The 23611-nt window shown below is 34.5% G+C and overlaps 2 protein-coding genes and 2 long non-coding RNA genes across 27 annotated transcripts in view; 1 reads left to right on the top strand and 3 right to left on the bottom strand.

Moving 5' to 3' along the window:
• Positions 1–2785, bottom strand: part of impact (impact RWD domain protein) — a 79018-nt gene extending 76233 nt beyond the window's left edge. For 5 of the 21 annotated variants that reach the window (XR_015521155.1, XM_087302662.1, XM_087302653.1 and 2 more), the window contains exons 1-3: positions 2739–2772; positions 2545–2620; positions 2342–2467 (exon numbers count right to left, since the gene is read on the bottom strand). Coding sequence is in view for 14 of the 21 variants with exons in the window: in XM_087302653.1 (XP_087158779.1) it covers positions 2342–2467; positions 2545–2589 (171 nt within the window). In the remaining 7 variants the exon portion in view is untranslated. 21 annotated transcript variants of the gene reach the window in all.
• The window catches only part of LOC147831455 (uncharacterized), a 787032-nt gene that overhangs the window by 684310 nt on the left and 79111 nt on the right, over positions 1–23611 (bottom strand). The gene's annotated exons all lie outside the window — the stretch shown is intronic.
• Positions 3867–22107, top strand: ing5a (inhibitor of growth family, member 5a). 3 transcript variants are annotated; one of them, XR_015945649.1, is made up of 8 exons: positions 3867–3977; positions 15219–15290; positions 16909–17075; positions 17227–17593; positions 18125–19687; positions 19770–19905; positions 20842–20903; positions 21770–22107. XR_015945649.1 is itself a non-coding variant. In NM_001100049.2 (8 exon segments), coding segments are annotated over 8 exon segments (729 nt in total). In that variant the 5' UTR covers positions 3886–3940; the 3' UTR covers positions 21810–21976.
• Positions 5186–9712, bottom strand: LOC147838331 (uncharacterized). 2 transcript variants are annotated; one of them, XR_015521612.1, is made up of 5 exons: positions 9642–9712; positions 8698–8794; positions 7760–7899; positions 7148–7240; positions 5186–5876 (listed from the first exon to the last, which is right to left on the bottom strand). It is a non-coding gene; the product is annotated as an uncharacterized LOC147838331 (long non-coding RNA). The 2 variants fall into 2 exon arrangements; XR_015521613.1 differs by having other exon boundaries at positions 5759–5876; positions 7148–7237.

Genomic DNA, 23611 nt, shown 5'->3' with positions numbered 1-23611 from the left:
CATTTCATTCAGGATAGATGGGGAAAATGGTTTGGGGAGGGTTATTACAGCCTAACACACTCCTCCTGCTCAACATTTCTGTTTGTTGTCAAAACTGACAGCTTGAAGGGGCGTGGTTAATTATGTTAGCCACGCCCAATTGCTTAAACAAACGTAGGCTGTGTCTGAAACCGCCTACTACTCAGTAGGTTCTGCATTTAAATGTAAACGTACTGCTCGGCCGTTAGAAAAGTGCGTTCTATAGAGTATGAATGTGAAAAGTATGAATGGAATTCGAACGTACAACATTCGCCATTTTGTCATGGTCAAGTGACCTACCTGTGTCAGTTGCGTCGCTTCTCTTCCATTAATGAATTCTATCGTAGGGCATTATGGGATATCGCAGCGTGCATGGGATGCGCACTCCAGAATCTCGCCGGAAGTAGTAAGTCATTCGGGTGCTTCTCGCATACTGATTTTCGAATTCTATGAATTCTGACAAACTACTCGGCTCGCTTACTGATTTTAGCGTACTGTATAGTATGGAACTATGCGGTTTTGGACGCAGCCGTAGTCTGAGAATTTAACTGAAAACAAACAGGAAGTTCAATACAATTCAATTCATGTGTATTTATATAGCACTTTTACTTTGTAGATTGTGATAAGCCGCTTCCCCGCTGAAAAATCCAGCTTAAACCAGCCTAAGCTGGTTGGCTGGTTTTAGCTGGTCGACCAGGCTGGTTTTAGAGGGGTTTTGGCCACTTCCAGGCTAGTTTCCAGTAGTGGTGGGCAAAGCGAGGCTTTGTGAAACACTGAAACAGTCGAAGCAAATGTGTCGAAGCTTCGAAACGTTTCGAAACCTCACTCTACAGTGACATCTAGTGGTCATTTTTTTATATATATTGCACTGAAACAGCTTCAGCAAAGAACGATTGAACAAATTGAGGGATTAAACCCCACTTTGTGAAAGTGGAATCCTTCAAGTAACATAGTACAGTGGTTAAGGTGTCAGACATCCATGCAGGAGTAGTAGGTTTCGAAGCCAGTCTGTAGCAGTTGTTTTAAAATGCTTTAATACCAGTTGGTAATGCTTTGCTCTTGTATCGTTTTGTTTCAACATTGGTCTGATATCCGAATAAACAATTTGTGAATAAATATGTCTTGTTTTTGTCTTAAAACAGGGTTGTTGCTAGATCAAAAACGGTGGCCTGAAGTTATCAAGAATTATTTATATTATTCATTAAATTTCCCATTTATTGTATTTTATTAATGTCTACCCAAACCCTAAACCCAACCATACTGTAAAAATATTTATTATTGTTTTACAGTGTTACAAAAATGATGCTAAATTGATGGCGTAACTGTAGCTGTATCCTATTTAGGCTACACAAAACAGAAACATGATTAAAATACATAAAACCATGATTTCAGAGTATTTGTACAAGTCGGGATTCGAACCCAAAACATCATGCTAAGCATAGAATCAATAAGCAAACCCACAGTGCTCTAAGCCATGTGAGACAGAGATAATTTGGAGACCTTGGCAGTCAAATTAGGATTCACCAGGTCTCGAAACGTTTCTAAGCTGATCGATGCTTTGAATCGCTTTAGTCACGTGACTAGGTGTTTCGAAACACTTTAGTCACGTGACTTGGGTGCTTCGGATCATGCTTCGGTGCAGTGATTCGAAACACTTGCGCTTCGGGATCTCGACACTGTGTCAAAACATCAGTTTCACGTCAGCCATCCCTAGTTTCCAGCCATTTCCAGCCTGGTCTTAGCTGGTCAGGCTGGAAAATGACCAGCCAAATCCAGATAAAACCAGCTTGACCAGCCTAGCCAAGCTGGAAGTCCAGCCAAAACCAGCTATATCCAGCTTGAACCAGGCTGGTCACGCTGGTTTTAGCTGAATTTTGGCTGGTCATTTTCCAGCCTGACCAGCTAAGACCAGGCTGGAAATGGCTGGAAACCAGCATGGAAGTGGCCAAAACCCCTCTAAAACCAGGCTGGTCAACCAGCTAAAACCAGCCAACCAGCCTAGGCTGGTTTAAGCTGGATTTTTCAGCAGGGTTAACATAGAAGCTCTAGTAAAGTCTAGTTAGATTTCATTTTAGGATTACAAGGGCAAACATTTTATTTGTTACTTAATGACACACACACAGATGAATTGTTCACCACAAAGCTAGCAATTTGAGCTAACAAAATCAACACGGTTAGCTTTGATTGAATTTGTACTTTAACATACAGCAATAGAACTCTACAGGTAGCTACTTCCAGCTCACGCAGATGTACCTTACTTAACTCGAGTAACGTATGGAAATACGTTACAGATTACTTTTGAAAGAATCTACTCGTCTCGTACCTGTAAACAGACCGTCCATTTGGGCTGCTGTGTCTCCGATATTCTGATGCAGAAAACTCGCGCGGCTTCATCAATCACACACCATTCCTCACCATAGATTGAAGAAAGCGCTTCAATCTCCTCTATCTGCCTCAGAAAAACAGCCCATCAGCCGTGAGCTCGCTATTATTATGATTAATATGACCATTATGACCGTCTCTCACCTGAGACTGCAGATTATTATCGTCATGATCCTCTAATTTGTCCATTTAATTCAACACATCACTGCTAAAAAAGTTCCTGTGGGAACGAAGTTCGGTGTTAAAAGTCTGATGCAGTTTGTATGTTAATATGATGTAACGATCTATTGAGAAAGTGAGTAGTACATGTATACATTAAAGTGACAGCTGTAACGCACATGCGATCTTACAGAGGGAAAGTCTTGTAAAAATAAACAAACAAAATAAAAGTCACTTATATCGCTTCCGGTTTACAGCGGTCTCACAAGTTATTATAATTATATTTTATATATGTACTCTTTTTATTGTATTAATAGTACGACATTTCAGAATACATTTAGCTTAAAAGGAAGTTGATTAAATGGCGAACTTGCTGTCTGTAGGGAATATATATGATCTTACATTACATTATATTACAATATATTGTCTGACATTGTGGAGGTATATAATAGTTTTTTGTTATATGTCTGAAATGTAAACTTATTTAAACACATTTTTTCTGTTAAGATATCTTGTTAGAAGTGTGTATTTATTTTTGTCTCAAATAATATTTTTATTACAATATAATATAATATAATAAAGTGAAGATATTATATTAATAATGCATTCCAAGTAGTACTGAATATTTGTATAGCTTTGCTATACTAATTATACATTATATTACTGTTTATATATAATATTATTCATAATTATTTATATTATTAAAATAAGATCATATGAAGTGTTTATAAGTATTTATTAGTTCATTATTGTGGTATGATCATTAATAATATACAATTAAATAGAACTAAATGACAATATTAAATTTAATAAAATGTCTTGATAATAATTGCTTTAATAATAAATTCTAGTTTATAATGTAACACTAGTTACATATATGTTTGATATTTTAGTATATTCGTAATTTTTTTTACTAATATTATTATTTTATTTCAAAATAAATACATATTTTATTCAAACATTTTTTTCCCCAAACTTTTCATTAACTTTAATTATAGAATGAAAATCATATTTGGTTCTCAATATTAAAACGACCCATGTTGTTTTGATTATGCTATGCTAAAAATATTGCCATAGGTGCTTCCATATAAAATTTCAGAATTTTCACAATTATTTATTTTACTGTTTCTATCTATCTATCTATCTATCTATCTATCTATCTATCTATCTATCTATCTATCTATCTATCTATCTTGACGTCAAAATAACACTAATGAGCCAAGCCCCACTGCCATCCAATCAAACAACGGCATTCAAATCCAGCGCCAATCAGCGTCTAGCAGAGAGTTGCCTCATTAATTATTCATGACATGCCAATGTTGTTCCAGCTCACGCGGACGAGAGGAGAAAAACACACTGGAAACGAGTGAAGATTTTACACATGGCGACGGCGATTTACCTCGAACATTATCTAGACAGTGAGTATAAATCATTTCGACACATTTACAGCGGATTTCATCTGTCTTTCAGAAGGAATGAGGGATTTTAAGCGACGGAGGATGTTGTTTTGGTGGCTAATGTCAAATTAGCATTAGCGAGCTAATAAGACAGCAGCTTAAAAAGAATAATTTCTGATATATATTTCAACATGCATCCGTCTTATGGTTCTATTTTGCAGTTAAAGTCACCATACATACATCAATCATGAAACTACAGGAAGTTGTACATACGTGACAGAAAGTGGTTAGCCAGTATGCTAACAACATGCTACGTAAACAAACTCATGTGTTTGTTTACGTCGCGAACGAGACTTTATATGTGTAAATGTAAAGGATGTGCGTATTTAACCCGGTATTTGTACAGTAAACGTGTGTTTTTTTTGTCCTAAAATAAACCGAGAACTCAATCTAGAACTTTGCTTTCATATGTAAACAGCAGATTACTTATGATTTGAGTTCAAATTACGTGACAAAATGTGTTTTAAGTAATACATTCTCGTAGATTACACGTTTAGGAGATAATCCGACTACATTTAGATTACATTTGGATTACTTTTGTGCCTTGATGTCACATGTTTTGAAGTAGTGGTGTCTTCTTGGTTTTATATTTGGACTTTCATGTTCAATAAAATAGTACAGCAGAATTTTAAGAAGCTAATAATTGTCACGACGAACTGTTATGAACACAACGTGCATTATGTTTAAGTCCGAAGGTGTTTTAAAACCGCTGATAAACACTACTTCCCAGATAGCAAATTACATCTGGCCCAGATATGGCCCACATCCCCCATTTTCTTCTGGCCCACATACCGCGCGGAATGACGGCGATGACTCAACCTGATTGTGGCTGACATAAGGATCCAAAAGTCAGCCACAACTGAACCAGATCTGGGCCATATCTCAGAAAAAGCATGGTCCATATCTGGGCCAGATGTGGCCCATACATTTTCTCAGATCTGGCCCAGCTGCGGCCCATTCACATTCTCAAATCTGGCCCAGCTGCGGCACATGCACTTTCTCAGATCTGGCCCACATACAGCCCATGCAGTTTCTCAGATCTGGCCCAGACGCGGCCCATGCAATTTCACAGATCTGGCCCAGATCTGGTTCAGTTGCGGCTGACTTTTGGGTTAGATGTGGCTCACATCTACATTTGGTAGCTATATAAATCACATTAAAAGGAATGCTTAGTTTAAATTGCTTTATTAAAAAAAATGCTTTAAAGGAAGCATATAAATTGATAAATACAAATATATAATTTATATGAATTATATAAATAGATGCATACAAAAAAAACAACAGATTGATCAATGCAATACAAATAAATATATGAATTAGATAAATAAATGCATACAGAATTATCACAAATTAAATGCAAATAAATATATATAAAAGTTAAAATTAGGTAAGTGGATTTACAGAATAAGAAGAACATACAAACACAAATGTATATACAAATTAGATAAATAGATTCAGAATAAACACAGAAAAAAAATATATATTTTTTTATAAAATGCATATTAATTCAATTAACAAATATTTTATAATCATATAGCCAGAACCAATAATTAAAAATATATATAAAGGGCAATCCAAAAACAAGATCAGAGGCGAGGCAGGGGTCAAATAAACAAATGATAATTACAGAAACAAGATAAACAAGTATGAGTAGACAGAACAAACACAGAAATCGCATATTTAACAAAAACATATTACTTAAATAATTACAACTAAATATTTATTAGCATTTACCCAGAACCAAAAAAAATAAATAAATTAAATAAACTAAAAATCCAACAGGGCAGTCCCAAGAGTGAGGTCAGGGTCGAGCAAGGGTCAAAGCCAAAAAAAAAAAAAAACAGTCCAATGCAAAACATCCTGAAAATCGGAGGAGACAACAATTAAAAGGTGCTGTTTGCAGAGTACATACAATCACAACTCGATTAGACTTTTAGGCACTTTTTTAGGCACCTATTTTTATTTTTAAGACTGACAAGCAACGTATTGAACACCTGAAATGTATTCTCAGCAATACATAAAAACATTCCATAGGAACTACCTAATGATTTATAAAAAAAAAAAAAAATAATATTAATATAATATTTCATAGTATTAAACCTATTTTAAATGTGCTTGTGAAATTATTGTTTTTTATGTTTTCGTAGATGGAAAGAGAACTGAAAATTAAATTACATTAAATTAAAGGACTAGAAATACTATTACATTGCTAAAATAAAACAAATTTTAGTAAATAATACTAATACAGAGTAAAAGTACATCGTACTATTTTAGTTAGTTACATTTGAAAAAAAAATTGGATTTTCATTACGGACCTTTTTTTAAGTGTAAACTTGTTTGAATGGTTTAAATGTTTAATTACAAGACTACATAAAAAGGAATTTGCACTTACAAAGGAAGTTTAATTTAAGGAAATATATTTTCAAGCTTAGGAAGGTTTTACGTATATGATGAAAATATGTAAAAATTTAAAATGTTTATTTACACATTTTACACGGTTTTTCTTGTTTGCTCATTCTGTGTCTGCCTTTACAATCTGGCAAATTTGTTGCTTAAATAACTTTTATATTACTTGGATTTTTTTTACATAATTATAAACAAATGACTTTACAAAAAAAAAATATATTTAAAAATAATAAAACAAATGACTTCATTTCATTTGAGGTATTTGAAATATTTTTTTACATTTTCTACATTTTTCAAAGCAGTGTTTTAAGAGCCTTATTGTTTATTTTGATAAATGAAATAACAGATTGCTTTGACCTGTAATGCCTATACAATTTAGTGACGCTTTAAGACAGACTATGTATAAATCATACAAATACCTCATTCAAAAACGTTTCCAGCATACCAACCCTGTGACGTCAGACACAGCAATATTACAAGATGGGTGTGCCTTTGTGCTAAAAGCTTTAGTAAAACGTGCCCTTTTCATCAAAATTGTTACATTAATCAAGTTTGGTTATTATATTTTTATTAAATCGGAAAGCAATTTACGATATAATGTAAACTTGATTGACTGCATCACTTCTACTACAAGACACTGGGAAGAATTTTTGCTAGGAAGATCTGACACTCAAAGTTTACTCCATCAATTCATAGTCTGAAATCTTGGTAATTAGTGAAAGTACCTTTGAACTGACCGCAGATCTTGATGTGGTCTTTCTTGATCTGGTCTTCTCCACTTTCGATCCTTCCCTGGGTTCATCTTTACAAGGAACCTGCTGAATGGAGAAAAAAAATCCTTAGTGATAAAAACCTGGACTATATCATGCTCTAAAATGTTTGAAATAAAAGCAGCGTAACAGGACAAGCTAGTGGTGGAGGTTTGCTAGAAAAACCTGTGAGAGAGGATGTTGTGTGTGAGTCAGACTGAGACAGACTGTTGTATGAATGTGTGTTTTTGAGTGTATGAATGTGAGAATGCATTTACAAGAGTGTGTGTTAGTTTGAGGATTTTGCTATTTTAAATATTAGTGTCCAACAGAGTAATTTGTTTAGTTAAGTTGTTTAAAATTATTTTCATTGATTAAATACTTGCCCATTTATAGATGTAAAGAATAACCAAAATAAATAATGTATTAAAATGTCATTATATTTTATATTCAATCTGCAAATCATTTGTTGTGAAATTTGAATGACTTCCATTCAGTATATGAATAAAATAAAATTAGAATAGGAATAAAACAATAGAACTCTATAAAAAAAAATACTTCCTATCAAAATAAAGCAGGTGCTTTTACCTTAAGGAACTTTATTAGTATGGTTCCCTGCTTCCAGTTAGTTCAACTTCAGATACCTCCATAATCTGTACTCTGGTGCTTCATTTGGTTCTTGACTTAAGAGTAACTGGTGTCACATTCCCGGTCCATCACAATCTGAGCTAGAAGAACAATATGACAAAAGACAAGACAAATATGAATACACATAACATACAGAATAAAACATTTAAAGATATAGTTTACTATTCTGCCACCATTTATTCATCCTCTACTTGTTTCAAAGCAGTTTGAATCTGTTCAACACTAACTTGAAGAATGTTAGAAACCTGTAACTATTGATATACATAGTAGGAAAAACTGGGTTTGTGTTCATTCATTTTCTTTTCAGCTTCATCCCTTTATTAATCTGGGGTCACCACAGTGGAATGAACAGCCAACTTATCCAGCATATGTTTTATGCAGCAGATACTCTTCCAGCTGCAACACATCACTGGGAAAAACCCATACACTCTTATTTACACACATTCACTAAGGAAAATTTAGCTTACCCAATTCACCTGTACCGCATGTCTTGTGGGGGAAATCGGAGCACCCGGAGGAGACCCACGCCAACACGTGGAGAACATACAAACTTCACACAGAAATGCCAACTGACCCAGCCGATGCTCGAACCAGAAACATTTTTGCTGGGAGGCAACAGAGCTATCCACTGTGCACCGCACCACATGAGTTTATGTTCAACAGAACAAAAAAAATATTTTGAAACAAGTGGAGGATAAAAGATGCCATTATTATGTCATTATTAGATTTTTTAAATAAGCTATGACCTCACACCGTGATAAAATAGCACCAATAAATCTTGTAATATTTTATTAATAAATAAAACATAAAATATATTATTTCAGTTCACAACAACCAGTCTGACATATACAAGTTACAAAATATGTACAATATTGTACCTGGTGTGCTTGAGGATGAAGTCAAACAATTAGTAATGCACTGATGTGAGAGTTGTCCTTTCCTTCAGCTTGCATCCTTGCATGATTCCTTTCTTTTCTGTAACAAATTAATACAATACAATCAATTTATAAAAATTATTATTTTAAATTGCCACAAAACCATTTGTTTGGACTTGATACATATGTACAAGATTAATGGTGCAATTCAGTTTCCAGGCTGTTTTGAAGTAATATAAAACATAAGATATGGATTTTAAGCTTATTTAACACAATTGATTTTATTTTTTAACAAGGTTTAATATTTCATAACACACTTAGCCTTCTTTTTTAGCTAATTAATTTCCTTCATAAGTCATTTAACACATCATGTTTCAACTGTGGATTTTTTTTCAAACGTTTTGGCTTTAAAAATGTTTTTAATGCAGACCAGTCTCAACAGTGGCCAGCATGAACCACATAACGTTACTCTGCAAACTTTTGCTGAATAAAAACACACATTAACAAGCAAATCAAGATCATTAGGATTAACGTTACCAAAAAGAGACTGTTCGTTCAATGTTTGAGCTAAAACCAGTACAAAAGCAGAACTCGGCACCTTTTACAACTGTATAAAACGGACAGCATATGATTTATTCATTCAAGCTTTCGTTTCGACGCTGTTCTTCATATAACACGTCTTATTGATCATTTAATTGGGAATGAAGAGCGATTAAAAGGACAATTGTTACTTAAATGAATTTGTTAAAACCCTGAGCACAATCAACTTAACTTAACAGATTACGTTACTGAACTGACGGCGGCCATCATTCTTAGCCTTTTTTAGCCATATTATCCACATATAAGTTACAGTTTTATCACTTTTCAAAACAGGGGCTTTTCTAACTAATAAAAACATTACCTGACGACAAATATCTCACAAATATGATTTTAAAATAATAACTTACCCGATATAAAGAAGAAGATGAAATGGCGGACTTGACTTAACTTCCTCGTTTGAAAAAAATAACCGTCATTCACGAGGCTCCGCCCACTCCACCGAAATGCAAGGATAAAGCGAAACACATATTCGCCACCAGGGGGCAGTTTTATGATTATGTTTTTAAATATATATATATATATATATATATATATATATATATATATATATATATATATATATATATATATAAATAATATTATATATATTAGGGTAAGGGTAATTAGGCAAGTTATTTTATAACAATGATTTGTTCTGAAACTGTAGAAAAAATATATAGCTTAAAGAGGTTAATAATTTTGACCTTAAAACACTTAAAAAAAAAATAAAAAACTGCTTTTATTCTAGTCGAAGACTTTCTCCAGAAGAAAAAATATTATCAGACATACTGTGAACATGTCCTTGCTCTGTTATGTAACATGCTGTAATTCTAGAATATTTACTGTTATTATTAATATTCAATAGCTTGTTATATAAAAACTATAACACTTTAAGATATATATGTTATTCACATTCTACTACTCAGTTCTCTGACATTTTTTTTCTACATAGTACATATTTTATTCATAAACAAAACATTTATGTCTATTTAATATTCAAATTAAATAAAAAAAGAACAATGTTGTATGTGGCATTTAATCAAACAAAATCATTGTAAAAATGTAGAATTGCAAAAAATAACACCAAGAAAACAGCACTTTAATTCAGCATTATTAGATTATGAATTCATTTGTAAAATTGTTCATTAAAAAGTAGTACTAATAGCAAATTAAATCCACCCAGTAGGTGGCGGTAGGACACTGTCTTAATTCATTCAAATGGAGAAACTGAACAAAACATTAATGGATCAAAACATAATAAATGATGAAACTCATTGCATTTATAGACATTTATAGACATACCAGGTAATATGAAAAAAAATATGAATTTTACTCATGCTGGAATATTTACATATAACAGATAATATACATTTAAATTCATAGCAGCCTTAAAGTAAAAATAAATCCATTATTGAGGAAATAAACTAAATTAATATGTGATAAGGTTACAAACATATACTTTCCCGGATAAGCAATAGCTTATTCCTATTCTTAATAACCTAAAGAATCATTTTCAATCTTAGAAAGTCTTATTTAGAACATGCAATGTTATTATTTTCAGAGAAGGTGTAGCGCTCTCACTGCCTGATGAGGGACAATAGTGTTAATAAAACACAGGAAACACAGAACTGCTGCTGCTTCACATCAGAGTCTGTGTAATGTTTGAGCAGCAAGCCCCTCCCACTCATTAGGTATGCAGTCCACAGGCAGAAGTAGCCGATCGGAAAAATGTAAATCCTTGCATCACAGTACATTAATTTACAATATTTATTTTCTATTTTCTACTTCATAAAACGAAAGTGTACAGACTTAGAAAGACAAATTAACTTTGATTTTCAATTTCTAATAATTTGTAACCACTTCAAAGGCTCCCGTTAATTTATAGTTAAACCAGAACTAAAAATACACAACTCGCACTACACCCGATGTGTCACACACGGGCCACTTCTGGCCCACATACAGCAGGCCACAACTCACACTAGACCCGCTGTGTCACACACGGGCCACATATGGCAGGCCACAACTCACACTACACCCGGTGTGTCACACACGGGCCACATCTGGCCCACATATAGCAAGCCACAACTCACACTACACCCGGTGTGTCACACATGGGCCATATCTGGCCCACATACGGTAGGCCAGAACTCACACTACACCCGGTGTGTCACACATGGGCCATATCTGGCCCACATACGGTAGGCCAGAACTCACACTACACCCGGTGTGTCACACACGGGCCATATCTGGCCCACATACGGAGGCCACAACTCACACTACACCCAGGGTGTCACAGACGGGCCACATCTGGCCCACATACGGCAGGCCAGAACTCACACTACACCCGGGGTGTCACAGACGGGCCACATCTGGCCCACATACGGCAGGCCAGAACTCACACTACACCCAGGGTGACACATATGGGCCACATCTGGCCCACATACAGCAGGCCACAACTCACACTACATCCGGGGTGTCACACACGGGCCACATCTGGCCCACATACAACAGGCCAGAACTCACATTACACCCGGAGTGTCACACACGGGCCACATCTGGCCCACATACAGCAGGCCAGAACTCACACTACACCTGGGGTGTCACACACGGGCCACATCTGGCCCACATACGGCAGGCCACAACTCACACTACACCCGGTGTGTCACACACGGGCCACATCTGGCCCACATACAGCAGGCCACAACTCACACTACACCCGGTGTGACACATATGGGCCAGATGTGGCCCATATGTCTCCTGCCATTGCCAGAAGTGAGCCATATGTGCCTTAGTTGGCCCAGATGTGGCCCAGAACTGTATGCTATCTGGGTTGTCTCTACGGGAGGTTGTGACGTCATAATGTATGTGGGGAACGCTTTACAAATTAGCTGTTGTTTGGTTAAATAGATACAATAATCAGCCTGTAAAACTTTTCTACAGTACCAGTAATACTATCATATAAACTCGTGTCTGTTTACAATTTCCCAATACTCTTTAGAGAATTTAATTTAGTTATTAAATCTCTCCCTGTTGAAATGATTCAACTTGTTATAATCATATTGTCTCTTGTGAACCCAAATTTAAACCAAAGAAGGTGTTGAATTGACTGATAAAAAAAATATAATAGCAAACAAATTCGTAATACTTTTCAGAAGCAAAATAAAATTACTAATAGAGGCAAATATTTCTGGGACTCTTATTGTATTCAGTATTATTTGGAGCCTGGTTAACTCCTTTCAAATACTCTATTAAAAATAACACTAAGGAAATTCATTTTAAAATACTACATACAATTTACCCAGTGAAATATTTACTGTTAAAGTACATTGAAATGGAGGACATCTGTAGTTTCTGCAATGCAGATAAAGAGAGCCTTTGCTGTTTATCTTTTGAATGCAGCGTTGTAAACAGTTTCTGGAAGGATCCAGCAAAATATATTTTTAAAATGACAAAACTTAGTTATTATTTTACATTAAAAGATATAATTTTTTAATTATAAAAACAAATCCAGCAAAAGTCTTGAATATAAGACACTGGGTTAAAGAGATTACTGTGAAGACATTCCTATAAAAGTTCAAACCTATCATCACCACTTGAAAATGTCATCCATAATATATTTATATTGTCCCCAAGAAATTTTACAACTATAGGCTGCTGCATAATATCAAACACTTTAAAAGCAAACGACAATAATATTTTGAAACGGAAGTGAGCGGAGGATCTTTGCTGCACATATGACATGGTAGAGTGGGAGTGCATTGTGAACAGAATGCAGACTACTTTAATATGCACTAAACGTAGACGAATCCAATTTAATATATTGCATCGGACATATTATACTCTCCAAAAATTCATGCTTAATTCTAATATATCCCCAAAATGTCAAAGGTGCAATGCAGTTGATGGAGACTTGCTGCATATGCTTTGGAGTAGTCCTGTGTAGTCGGATTTCTGGGAATATATAATTGACGTATCTTCAAAAGTTACAGATATCCAACTCAGCTACGATCCTAGAATCTGGATATTAGGCGACACTGAACTACTAGATACATCTCATCATAAAAAAACACTTCTGGCTGAAACGGCTGGAAAAAATGCTTTTTAATTAACTGGAAATCGTCTCGCTCTCCAAACATTGGATCAACACGTACAACAGTTTTGTCTGGTTCTCGAATCTGATTGGCTGATAGCCGTTATATAATTAAGTAATATCAGCACCCGTACAGCCTCTTTACCCTTTTTACCTCCTAACTCCGCCCACATACAGCCAGCAAAAAGCAGACGCTACAGAACTCAAGTTTAAAAGATGCTCGCTCAGCGGTTTAACTGTCAGCTTATGATTTAAATCCAACGCGGAAGAAAGTAGTTCCTCATACAAAAGGGTTATTGAGACTCTCCATGTTTGATTTTTGTTTTTATATACACAATTATGCCGTCAAACTGTTGTATAAACGCAATATCCCACTTGTAGCAGTGCGATATGGCTGTATACCGGCACTGGTTGGGGCAGTAAGGCACTCGGCCTGCAGCCTCGTGCCAACGCACGCCTCCCACCAGTGCCGATATACAGCCATAGCACACTGCTACTCGTGTGATATTTTGTTTATACAACAGTTTGACGGCATAATTGTGTATATAAAAACAAAATCAAACATGGAGAGTCTCAAAAACTCGTGTGATATTGCTCATATAGTGTATATGTATGTGTGTGTATGTGTACATCTCTAATATTGCTTTTTGTTGCTGTTTTTTGTTGTTGTCTTTGCTTTTGAGGAGAAAAAAAGTCCATTAATGTTTCGTTCTAGTATGTTTGAATATATATATTTTTATTTTTGAATATATATATTTTTAAAGTCTTGAATATATTGTTAATCTCTTTATTTTTTAGGCAAAATTTCACATACATAAACAGAAATTGCTAGTCATCACCCACATTAATAATTGTTTGTATCGATTTTAATTTTATTTCTGCTTAAATTGTCGAAAAGCAAAAAATCTGAGATGTGTATCAACTATAATAATAGTTCATTTAAATCCCCTGTTAATTCTTAAAATCATTTGATGTAGAATCAAGTTTAATAATTAATAAATGTTTAGTGTAATTTATTTATTTTTTTTACCTGTTATATTAGTTTTTTTATGTCATCTTTTATATTGCGTTGTTGTATGTACAGTTGAAGTCAGTATTATTAGCCCCCGTTTATTTTTTCCCCATTTTCTGATAAACTGAAAGATTTTTTTCAACACATTATAAACAATAGTTTTTATAAACTCATCTCAAATAACTGATTTATTTTATCTTTGCCATGATGACTAAATAAATGACTAAGTAAATAATATTTGACTAGATCTTTTTTAAGACACTTCTATACAGCTTAAAGTGACATTTAAAGGCTTAACTAGGTTAATTAGGTAAACTTGGCAGGTTAGGATAATTAGACAAGTTATTGTATAATGATGGTTTGTTCTGTAGACTATTGAGAAAAATATAGCTTAAAGGGGCTAATAATTTTGACCTTAAAATGGTGTTTAAAAAATTAAAAACGCTTTTATTCTAGCCGAAATAACACAAATAAGATTTTCTCCAGAAGAAAAAATATTATCAGACATAATGTGAAAATTTCCTTGCTCTATTAAACATCATCTGGGAAATATTGAAAAAAGAAAAAGAAAGTCACAGAGGGGGAATAATTTGTGCAAAAATAAAAATAGCTGTTGTTACCATATAAATTTTGCAATCCCAATAAAATAAAATATAGTGCACTGTAAAAATTGTCACAATATTGTACTGTATTGTAGTAATGCACTCTTGTCCAAATATTGTGATGTTACTGATATTTACACCTTTTGCTTTTCCTAGATTTATATGAGTTATAATTGATTATACTGGATTTTTGTAATCTGGTTACTGCTAAACTAGATGCCGTCTGTTTTTCTGAGCTCAGGTATTGAAAATCTGCCCTGTGAGCTGCAGAGAAACTTCACCCTGATGCGGGAGCTGGACAACAGAGCCGAGGGTGAGTCGCCACTGCGCACTGCCTATACTGGGGGACACTATTGACCAATCAGCACGGTTTACCAAAAACACTGTTTAAATATATTTAGATATTTTACTATTAATGTGGCCCATTCTCCAATTTAAATAACATGTGTAAAATATTATTATTTAACCCTCGCTTAATATTACGCTGGCTAAAAAAAATCTCATTGTAATTAATTTTATATTTGATGACTTGTATTATTTACTAAATTACATATATTTTCTTTGGCATATATATATATATATATATATATATATATATATATATATATATATATATATATATATATATATATATATATATATATATATATATATATATATCTTCTTCTTTTGCCTTAGTCCCGTATGGTTGTGCGGTCGGCTCTTTGGAACAAGCCATTTTAGACTTGTCCATATGATAACGACTTTTTTACACATTCCAGCCCGCCTGTCATCTGGGCCTGTCACCCTCATACACTCATACACTACCGACAATTTAGCCTACCCAATTTACCTGCAGCTTGTCTTTGGACTGTGGGGGAAACCGGAGCACCCGGAGGAAGCCCACTCGAACGCAGGGAGAACATGCAAACTCCTTACAGAAATGCCAACTAAGCCGAGGTTCGAACCAGCGACCTTCTTGCTGTGAGGCTCAGCACTACCTACTGTGCCACTGCTTTGACCATATATATATATATATATATATATATATATATATATATATATATATATATAAAATTAAAATAAAAAAATAAAAAAATAAATAAAAATAAATAAAATTAAATATTTGTTGAATTATAAATTTTATATATATATATATATATATATATATATATATATATATATATATATAAAATTTATAATTCAACAAATATTTAATTTTATTGCTGAATTATTAAATTACTATGAAATAAATCTACAATTAATCAAACATTTTATAGATTGTAGCATCAACTGCCAAAACCCAATTAAAAAGGATCCTGTAATTACTATTTATTTATGTATTTGATTATTATTGTGGTGCATTATACATAAAAAGGCATTTTATTATGCATTCAAATCATTAATATTCATGCCTTAGTTAACATCCAAAATAAAATATTCCACATTGCAGGTATATTATACCTATGATTATAACATTTATTTAAATTATTAAAAAAAATATATTTTGTCATTTAATACATTAATATTAAAATGCTATATTTTGATATATATGTTGTTTACGAATAATCAATTCCCATTTTAAAAAAAAAATTTACGTTTAGCAGATTTAACCAAAAATCAATGCGATTTAACATATATATTGTATTTTAATTATTGGTGCATTAAATCATTAATATTATATAGTAGGTCTATATTATATTGAATTAATTTGTTTCAATTATACATAGTAATAAATTATACATATAAATAAAATAAAATTAATATACATGTATATTGATCACGGATAGCATGAACTGAAATGAAATATCTAATTGTTTATAACACAATGCAAACAAATATTTATATTAATGTCACATAATTAAATTGATTTAAAAAAATCCATATTTAATCAATAATGATATAGATTTATGGAATTTTTTTGTCTTTCTTTTGTCTCTTCTTTTTTTCAGAGAAGAAATGTGAAATCGATAAACTGGCGGAGGAATACATCGCTAATGTGCGCAACCTGGCCCCAGATCAGAGAGTGGAGCATCTGCAGAAGATCCAGAACGGCTTCAGCAAATGCAAAGAGTACAGCGACGATAAAGTGCAGCTCGCCATGCAGACCTACGAGATGGTCAGTGCTGGATCTCATTCATTTATAAATAAAAGGTTTTGCAAAATGCTGGAGCAGAATTGATAAGTTTTTCTTTTTGTGTTTATTACCATATCTGCATTTCTACAGAGTTTATTATAGATCCGATTATATTTTTGTTTAAAATAACTAGGTGGACAAGCACATCAGAAGACTGGACGCTGATCTGGCTCGCTTTGAGAACGAGCTGAAGGAGAAGCTGGACGTTAGCGGCTATGAGAGTCCAGATAACAGAACGCACAAGAGTAAGACATTAAACTCTCAATTATAAATTATTCGATACATAACATTAATATATACTGCTGTCTGGAATACTCGCGTCTGATTGGTTAGTTGTGGCATCCCAAGGTATTTTATTCCCAGATAACAACTTCTAAATAACACAGACTCATCTGGGAACTTCCACTCATCTTGATCTTCAGAAAATACGTTCATATTTATATACTTTCACATTTATGTTTTTAAGCGCCGTCTAGTAAATGAATAAAACATAAGTTAGTGTATACTCCATCAGCTGTTTTCGTTTCTGTCAGCTTTACATTTCTGACTGTTTTGCGCCATCTTGTGTCTGCATAATTTTCAGGTTAGTGTATACTCCATCAGCTGTTTTCATTTCTGTCAGCTTTACGTTTCTAACAGTTTGGCGCCATCTTGTGTCTGAATAATGTGCAGGTTAGTGTATACTCCATCAGCTGTTTTCGTTTCTGTCAGCTTTACGTTTCTGACAGTTTGGCGCCATCTTGTGTCTGAATAATTTGCAGGTTAGTGTATACTCCATCAGCTGTTTTCGTTTCTGTCAGCTTTACGTTTCTGACAGTTTGGCGCCATCTTGTGTCTGAATAATTTGCAGGTTAGTGTATACTCCATCAGCTGTTTTCGTTTTTGTCAGCTTTGTTTCTGACTGTTTGGCGCCATCTTGTGTCTGAATAATTTGCAGGTTAGTGTATACTCCATCAGCTGTTTTCGTTTCTGTCAGCTTTACGTTTCTGACTATTTGGCGCCATCTTGTGTCTGAATAATGTGCAGGTTAGTGTATACTCCATCAGCTGTTTTCGTTTTTGTCAGCTTTACGTTTCTGACAGTTTGACGCCATCTTGTGTCTGAATAATTTGCAGGTTAGTGTATACTCCATCAGCTGTTTTCGTTTCTGTCAGCTTTACGTTTCTGACAGTTTGGCGCCATCTTGTGTCTGAATAATTTGCAGGTTAGTGTATACTCCATCAGCTGTATTCGTTTCTGTCAGCTTTACGTTTCTGACAGTTTGGCGCCATCTTGTGTCTGAATAATGTGCAGGTTAGTGTATACTCCATCAGCTGTTTTCGTTTTTGTCAGCTTTGTTTCTGACTGTTTGGCGCCATCTTGTGTCTGAATAATTTGCAGGTTAGTGTATACTCCATCAGCTGTATTCGTTTCTGTCAGCTTTACGTTTCTGACAGTTTGGCGCCATCTTGTATCTGAATAATGTGCAGGTTAGTGTATACTCCATCAGCTGTTTTCGTTTCTGCCAGCTTTACGTTTCTGACAGTTTGGCGCCATCTTGTGTCTGAATAATGTGCAGGTTAGTGTATACTCCATCAGCTGTTTTCGTTTCTGTCAGCTTTACGTTTCTGACAGTTTGGTGCCATCTTGTGTCTGAATAATGTGCAGGTTAGTGTATACTCCATCAGCTGTTTTCGTTTCTGTCAGCTTTACGTTTCTGACTATTTGGCGCCATCTTGTGTCTGAATAATGTGCAGGTTAGTGTATACTCCATCAGCTGTATTCGTTTCTGTCAGCTTTACGTTTCTGACAGTTTGGCGCCATCTTGTGTCTGAATAATGTGCAGGTTAGTGTATACTCCATCAGCTGTTTTCGTTTCTGCCAGCTTTACGTTTCTGACAGTTTGGCGCCATCTTGTGTCTGAATAATGTGCAGGTTAGTGTATACTCCATCAGCTGTTTTCGTTTCTGCCAGCTTTACGTTTCTGACAGTTTGGCGCCATCTTGTGTCTGAATAATGTGCAGGTTAGTGTATACTCCATCAGCTGTTTTCGTTTCTGTCAGCTTTACGTTTCTGACAGTTTGGCGCCATCTTGTGTCTGAATAATGTGCAGGTTAGTGTATACTCCATCAGCTGTTTTCATTTAAGTCAGCTTTACGTTTCTGACAGTTTGGCGCCATCTTGTGTCTGAATAATGTGCAGGTTAGTGTATACTCCATCAGCGGTTTTTGTTTCTGTCAGCTTTACGTTTCTGACAGTTTGGCGCCATCTTGTGTCTGAATAATGTGCAGGTTAGTGTATACTCCATCAGCTGTTTTAGTTTCTGTCAGCTTTGCATTTTTATCAGTTTGGCGCCATCTTGTGTCTGAATAATCCACAGGTTAGTGTGGTTAGCCATCCCTGTTTGGCACCATCCTAATATTGATTATGATTTTTTTCCTATATTTGAGCAGCCGTAAATTATACTGTAATGATGCATAAAGAAAATAAACCCAAACACTGTTCTTCACAGAGGTCACTGGCAGAGGAAACCTGAAGGAGAAACGGCGCCCCAAAGGAAGAGGACGGAAATCTTCAGACGACGAATCGCCGCGGAAAAAGAAAATGAAGAACAGGTTGGTGTCAAAAAGCACATAGAAAACGATGACAACAAATATTTTGAAGTGATATTTACTCTGTTTTCTTTGCATTGCATAGTCCTGAGTTCCCAGAATCCATCTTACCCGTTCATCCGTCAGACGTTTTAGACATGCCCGTCGATCCCAACGAACCTACCTACTGCCTGTGTCACCAAGTGTCATACGGAGAAATGATCGGATGTGACAACCCAGATGTAAGAGCGCAATCAAATTTTTTCAGAGAGATAGTTCACCCAAAACTGAACATTTATTTACCCTAAAGTACCTAAAATCGTTTCTTTTTTCTGTAGAACACAAAATATATTCTGAATAGGAGTGACGATGACTATGATTACTGCACTTCCTTTACCATAAACCAAAATACATTGCCCACTGTTTTAAACTCAAGTACTTTCACTTTCAAATTTACTTTCACTTTCACATTTGCAATGGCTTTCCAGGGAGTTATATTAAACGTATTTAAAAATGTGTAATATGTCTACAAATATTAAACATTTATTTCAATATGTTTGTATTTATTCCAGAATTCTAACCATTAGAATAGCCGTCACATACACGTTAAAATATATTAACTATACTATTATATACAGTAAATGTTCAAGTCAATCACAGTTATTTATTAGATAATTAACCATCTACATATAAGAGACAAATTCCTTGAAATATGCTAAACGTTGGTAATCATGTATTGTTAGATTGTGTTGGTTTTTAATTCTGTGAGAAATGTATTTTGATTGTTTTGAAGCGATTTTACCACCGTTAATTCAAATACAGATTTAGGGGGGTTATAACACAACTAATTGTAAAATCTTATATAATCGGTACCTCCGATATACATATTCCTCACCATGAAATTAGCCATAGAAGCTGCCATGGCGTTAAACACAAACAAATGGATCATCAATCTTTAGCCAATTTCTATAATCATGACATTCCTTTTCTGAAGAAGGAGCAAAAACAGAAGTCAGTGGCTACCTGTTTTTCAACATTCTTCGAAATATCTTCTTTTGCATTCCACATAAGAAACTCATGTTTGGACTAAATGTACATTGCGTGGTGAACTGTTTCTTTAAGCATTTTCTCAGTCTTTCCTCAATGCTTCTATTTAACAAACGTTCTTTTCTTTACAGTGTCCCATTGAGTGGTTTCACTTCGCCTGCGTCGATCTGACAACAAAGCCCAAAGGGAAATGGTACGTTTGTCTTTTTAAAGGGTTTCTGTTGGCTCTTGATAAGTCTAGAATTTCAAAGGCATCACTTTAGGCCTTAGTAAAAGTCTTATATTTACTGCCCTACTAAGGCAAACTCTGAAAACAGCCTTTAAACGTTTTACACCAGCCAGTCTGTCATGTTGTGGGTAGATTAGTGGCTTTTGTTTCTCTGAAACATGATCAAATTCAACCTGGAGGCTTTCTTTCACAAAACCCATTTTAGACTTTAAAGGGACAGTTCACCCAAAAATAAATGCTCTGTATTTACTCAACCCCAAGTGGTTGTTAACCTTTCTTTTTTCTACTGAGTTTCTTCTACTGTTGAACACTAAATAAGGTATTTTGAAGAAGGCTGGAAACTTGTTACTATTGTTTTCCATAGTAGAAAAAGTAAAATAAAGGATGACATCATTTTCATTTTTGGGTGAACTCGGGTTTTGAACAAATGTGTAGTGTGTGCACTTTGCCTTTGGATGGAAGTGTTGAGTTCAGGGCTCAATATGTTTGATTTTTATAATTAAAATATCCAAAAACCACTAGAACAGTGCTTCTTCTTCATGTGATCATGAGCTGAATCGTGAACCAGAAGTGCTGGACTGTGGCATAACAAAAGCTCTGCAGTTTTACTGCCCAAAATGATTTCTGCAGGAGTCCAGTAGGACGATGAAGACTTCAACTCCCATGATTCCACATTACGCCTCTGTTTGTTGAGAATGCATGCCATCTAGTGGAGAAAATACATATTGTGTCTTTAAAAAGTCTTTAAATTACCTCTGAAACCTGTGCTAAATGCAAAACCTTAAACGTCGATGTTTTAAACCTGAACGTTTCTGCTCTTAATTTTCTAGGTTTTGTCCGCGATGCACTCAGGACCGAAAGAAGAAATGAGATGCACCTTTGTAACGTTGAGAGATTACATTTCTATATCTATATATGTATATGTATTTTGTCTAAGTGGTAAAATAGGATTATATATATATACATATATATATATATATATATATATATATTCCTTTATATGACCATGATGAAATACGTGAGGTTCGCAAGGAAAACAAAGTTTTTATTTTTCAAAGTACTTGAAATGTTTCCATTTGTTTCATGATGTGTTGTCAAATGTCTTTCAGGCAATTTAGAATATATTATATATGACATATATACATATATTTTTCTTTTTACTTACTCATTAGTATGTATTTTTGTTTTTACAAAGCTTCAAGCATCCACTCTTGTGCTTCTTGTGCTCATGAAATGTTTTTAGCGTGGATCTCTTCAGATGACGAGTTTGCTGCACTTAAAGTAATGCGACTACTTTTCCTTTTGTCAGATTTGCTTTCAAACTCTTCCTGTTGTTCGAGCAAAGCGGAACTTTTAAAGCGCGGGATATTTTATTGTTCTAAATTATGTAAATGCAGAAAATTACCTAAAATCGTGGAGTTTAAATGGCATCATTTGAGGCTTTTTTCCGTTTTGAGTTTGACAATCACATCTTGCGTCATTCCTTGTTTTTGTTCACAGGAAATGTGTTTTGCGTGGAAGGCCATCAGCTCCAGAAGTCTGTAAAGAAACACAATGTGTTGATGTTGTCATTGTGACTACCAATTATCAGTCCGTTTAACTAGTCAATATTTCGAGTCACTCAAAACATTTAATTTAAGTTGTCCTCAAAACAAAACATGTTTTAAATACATATTCTTCCCAGATAAAAAAAATACTATGGTCAATTGTAGTATCTACGATAAGTACGTTAAGTAATCTGATCGTTCTACAGTTGCTGTGGTAACACAACTACAGTAATATAAACAACTCATCTAATACTAGTTTCCTATGTTGTGGCGATTCTACAGTTACTATGGTAACACAATAACTAATAATTAAATAAAAGTAATATGAACAAAAATGACCCAAAACTGTAGTTTACTATGTTGTGGCGATTCTGCTGTTGCTATGGTAACAACAACTACAGTAATACAAACAAAAATGACCCAATTCTGTTGTTTTTTCTATGTTGTGGCGATTCTACAGTTGCTGTGGTTACAGAATAACTACAGCAATATAAGCAAATGACCCAGTTCTATAGTTTCTGGTGTTGTGGTGATTCCACAGTTGCTGTGGTAACACGACAACTATAGTAATATAAAAAAATGACCCAATATTCAAGTTTCCAGTGTTGTGGCGATTCTACAGTTGCTATAGTAACACAGAAACTACAGTAATTTAAACACCTCATCTAATACTGTAGTTTCCTGTGTTTTGGCGATTCTACAGTTTCTATCGTAACAACAACTACAGTAATCCAAACAAAAATGACCCAATACTGTAGATTCCTATGTAGTGGCGATTCTACAGTTGCTATAGTAACACAGCAACTACAGTAATATAAACAAATGACCCAATACTCTAGTGTCCTATGTTGTGGTGATTCTACAGTTGTTTTGGTAGCGCAACAACTACAGTAATATAAACAAATGACCCAATACTTTAGTTTCCGGTGTTGTGGTGATTCTACAGTTGCTATAGCAACACAGCAACTACAGTAATATAAACAAATGACCCAATACTTTAGTTTCCGGTGTTGTGGTGATTCTACAGTTGCTATAGCAACACAGCAACTACAGTAATATAAACAAATTACCCAATACTCTAGTTTCCGGTGTTGTGGTGATTCTACAGTTGCTATGGTAACACAA

This window comes from Danio rerio, chromosome 22 (assembly GCF_052040795.2).
Source record: "Danio rerio strain M-AB ecotype USA chromosome 22, GRCz13ab, whole genome shotgun sequence".
Lineage (NCBI taxonomy): Eukaryota > Metazoa > Chordata > Actinopteri > Cypriniformes > Danionidae > Danio > Danio rerio.
This window is presented reverse-complemented; position numbering and strand designations above follow the sequence as displayed.